At 38.9% G+C, this 3940-nt stretch overlaps 1 protein-coding gene across 1 annotated transcript in view; it reads right to left on the minus strand.

Annotated features, from left to right (window-relative positions):
- The window catches only part of MYO10 (myosin X), a 213687-nt gene that overhangs the window by 9222 nt on the left and 200525 nt on the right, over window positions 1-3940 (minus strand). The window contains 3 exon segments of the mRNA XM_025208873.1: window positions 3-170; window positions 1219-1342; window positions 2745-2902. Of these exon segments, the coding sequence (XP_025064658.1) occupies window positions 3-170; window positions 1219-1342; window positions 2745-2902 (450 nt within the window).

The following is a 3940-nucleotide window of genomic DNA, read 5'->3' on the forward strand; positions in this document are numbered from 1 at the left end:
CTTGATGAGCTGACAGTAGAGCTCATCTCGAAGTGGTCGTAAATCATGGCCTGTTTGCAGAATACCCTGTATTATAGGTATAGGATCAGTCATAGACTCTAACTGCTGCAGAGAGTTAAATATCTTGATGGCTTCATCCTGGAGAGTTGTGTAGCCTTTGTCTTTCAGCACTGCAGGAAAAAAAAAAGAGATAAAAGGAAGATTATGTAAGAGAGTTGCTGTAACTGAACTAGAAGTTATGGCTTCCTGAAAGAGCCACTCGGTAAAATTCTAGGCTAGACCATATGATTGTAAATGTCTCATTTTGTTTCAAAAGCAACTTAGAGCTGTGCTGAAGCCAGAATTTGTCTCACAAAAAGGTAGACTTGCTGTCTGCTTGCTATAATTGCTATTTTGAAATCTATGTTTAATTTTGAGTCAGAATGAAAATGTTTTGATATCCCCTAAAACACATTTTATCAGTAAATATGGCATGTTGATTAAAGAGCTTTGAATTTGATTTGACTTTCTGAAGAAGCTTCAAGTTAAATTTGTTTATAACACACACAAAAATTTAAAGGGACTTTTTTTCAAAATGAAGTTTTGGCAAAAATGATGAGTTCCGTGAAACACAGTCAGATACTTTTCTTCTAACTCTGTAATCCATACCGCTGAAAGGTCTATTGCTCTCTGAACAGTATCAGGTAAGGAATTCTTGTAGTTTTGTTTACTTTCCTTTCTATGTGTAATTGTTTTTTCCAAGGGATTAACGTTTTGACTAGATACAAACAAGTTAAATATCTTATTATCATAATTACTGAAACTTGCTTTTTAATACAAGAAAATGCTCTCTGGATTAGTCATCTCTGTTGTTGGCTAGTGTCTCACTCAGCATAGTTAAAGGCACCATGCACAATTTGAGTCAAAGGAATGGAAAGGAATTCTGTACTGACTACCATCAGGACTGCTTGTCAAAGTCTATTGGAAGTGGCAAGTGCCTGATTTTACTGCATTGTCAATACGGAAAATAATGGGGACTTCAGTGCATATAGCTCCACATCTACCCACCTGCCAAGGGAGTAGAGACAATCAGAGGAAGTGGCTGAAGGGATTAACTACCCCAGCCAATTCTGTCTCTGCCTTTACAAATCTTCTGATAAGAACTGAAATTACACTCCCCAGGGTACAGAAAGTAACAACAGGGTAAAGAGGAAGAGTTTACATGCCTAAAACACTCACAGTTTAGATTGATGTCCCCATATGGCAGTGGCAGCAACGGTGAGTGAAGTGGATGATGTGTATAACGGAGAATAGGATTTCTCTTATAAATCTGTTCAACGACATCAGCGTTCAGGCAGTTCTCCTGGGTAAATCAGAGGGGAGGGAAAAAAAAACCAATTCATGATCCATTGTGACTAATAAATCCAGCAATGGATATGTGGGATCATACTGTGGTAAAGAAAGTTATTCAACTACTGTAACCTTTTGTTGCTAAAATTCAGTTGTCTAACCTATAGCAATAAAACCCCTTCAGGGGGTCGGTTGGTTTTTCATTTTGAGAAGTATCTCAGAAATGCCAAAATAACATTTTCATCTCATTGTGATGCTGGAAGCAGCCAAAACTGTGTCAGTCTCCAGTGTCCTAGAGATAAATTATTGTGTTTTTGATAAACTGATGAAGGACTCCCTCATTCATAGCCTTAGCCCTACAGTTTCTGCACTTCTACTGAGAAACTATTAATAATATGTTTGGCAAGCTGTTTTCTGAGTTTGACAGGCACGATTAAGCAGGAACCTTCCAAAGCACACTAATATAAGTAATGATCATGAGAAGTGCAGGTTATCCCCAGGTCCCATTTACATCAATGAGAGTTTGGGGTTCTCAGCAGTTGACCCCAAAAATGCTTGTATGGCACACACATGAACTATTAAAGTGGCATGGAGGAAAGAATTTCCATTTCTCAACAGTTTTGAAGTTTGTTATTATTCTGTGTCCTGGCACAGTAAGCAAAATCTTTTAAATGTTTTGCTGAAATGGAATTATATCAAAATGTCCCTCTTGCAACTCAAAGGTCAAGTTTTTTATCTTGGTGTTTCTATATGGTCAGAATGGAGATGTCTTTCCTGCAACATTTTGATTATATTTAGTCAAAGGTTCTCCAGTTAGCTCTATTAATCACTCCCTTTGCTTGTTATAGATTAAAATATACTGGAATAGGCAATTAATTGGCATAAATGGACATTGCATTTTTTCGTTTAAGGTAACAGTCTCTTTTAGATGTTATGGGTCTTTAGTATTACTGGTGTGCTGAATACTATAGGTTTTGTCATATTTGAAGATCTGGAATCTCACCCCAAGGAGAGACCTAGACATGGGAGAGGCAGGGAAGGCCCAGACATGTAATCCACATTTCCAGTAGGATCCCACAGCACCTGACATTAGTTAATGTTACCTAAAGCATTAATAATAAGGCAGAAGCTGTTTTCCAAGGAGAACACTTAGAAAGTAGTTTTTCCCCAATTTTTCCCCAACCCATATTTTGCGTTCTGTCTGGTTAAAACAGATTCCTTTGATAGCTACATGATACATATAAGAAAGAACAAGGAGCGTGGGCTAGGCAGTTGACACTTGCTTTGTGTGGCACTAACTGTGGAGAAACTGGACCATTAAAGAGCTGCTTCTTCCCTTCACAGCATACAGGGAGCTTGGAAGACCCCATTTTCCAATGTTGGTACATCCACACCCTTTAAAGGTTTCTTTTTACCTTAATATCCTGAATAAGCTGCTGGGTTGGTGTGTCAATCGGTGCTTTTGTATCAATCACATTTTGGATGGCACTTGACCAGCGGGTGGCCTCATTGAGTAGTCTGGTATGGAGTCGGTAGCAATGTTTGCGTCCATATACAGTTACGTTCCAGTAGCCTAGGGCAATAGTAAAAATGACTGAGTACAGAACATGCTATGGCTAAACTTACTCTGGTGTCAATGCAACATTGTGACTCCTGAACCAACACAAACTGCCTGTGTTCCACTCACACTAGCAAACCTGTTGGGAGTCTAAGTAGCCTAAAATGGATGAAGTTGTAGCCTCACAGACCAGAATTGTCAGGTGCAACATTCCATCTTGATTCAAGTATCTGCAATCACATCCATAAGGCAACATTGTAAGGTACCATGGGCTACATTTGGCCTGCAGGCAAGACTTTGCTGACCCTGCTTGTTCAAGGAGAAGCTGGGCATCATTAGGCATATATATATATATATATATATATATATATATAAACAAGAGGTCATTTAATGCACATTCTGTAAAATCTAAGTGCATCCTCCTCTGTGCAGCCCTGTTACAACATAAACTGCACTGCTGAATTTGAGGGGCAGAGCATTCAGGACTCCTAACGCCAATGAGATGCAACCCATATACCAACCTTCTCTTCCTTAAAATGCTTTGTAGGATTGTTATGAGACAGGATCATCTACAGAGAACAATTTACACTGAAGGTGGCAGAAACTCCCCCTGTACTGTCAGTATTAAAATAACAAGGTAGCACCAGGGTCCAAACAGCTGAATGAAGGATGGCAACCCAGTTACAAATTTCTGAGGGCCAGACTCAGAAGTGCTGTGTAAAATGGTATAAATTAGATTATTGTTGTAGACCTACTTAGACACACCCTACCAGTGTCTGAATGTATAAGATGCTGAGAAGTTTGGCAGGCTATTATAAGATTGGGTATGCCTTCTTCCAGACCTTATGTAAACTTCTGTATGATAACTTTGCATTGCAGTGGCATAAGTAGATGAAAAAGAATCTGAGCGCTAGGAAAAGTAAAATATACTACTTTACACATCACATTGGCATTTTGGCCAAGTCATCCACGTTTCTCTTGTCAAAACATTTTAAAGTGCCTCCATGATTTAGAAATGTAAGTCCCACTGAATTTGTTTACTTGGAGGCATTC

The sequence above is a fragment of the Alligator sinensis genome, unplaced genomic scaffold, assembly GCF_000455745.1.
Source record: "Alligator sinensis unplaced genomic scaffold, ASM45574v1 scaffold791_1, whole genome shotgun sequence".
NCBI lineage: Eukaryota > Metazoa > Chordata > Crocodylia > Alligatoridae > Alligator > Alligator sinensis.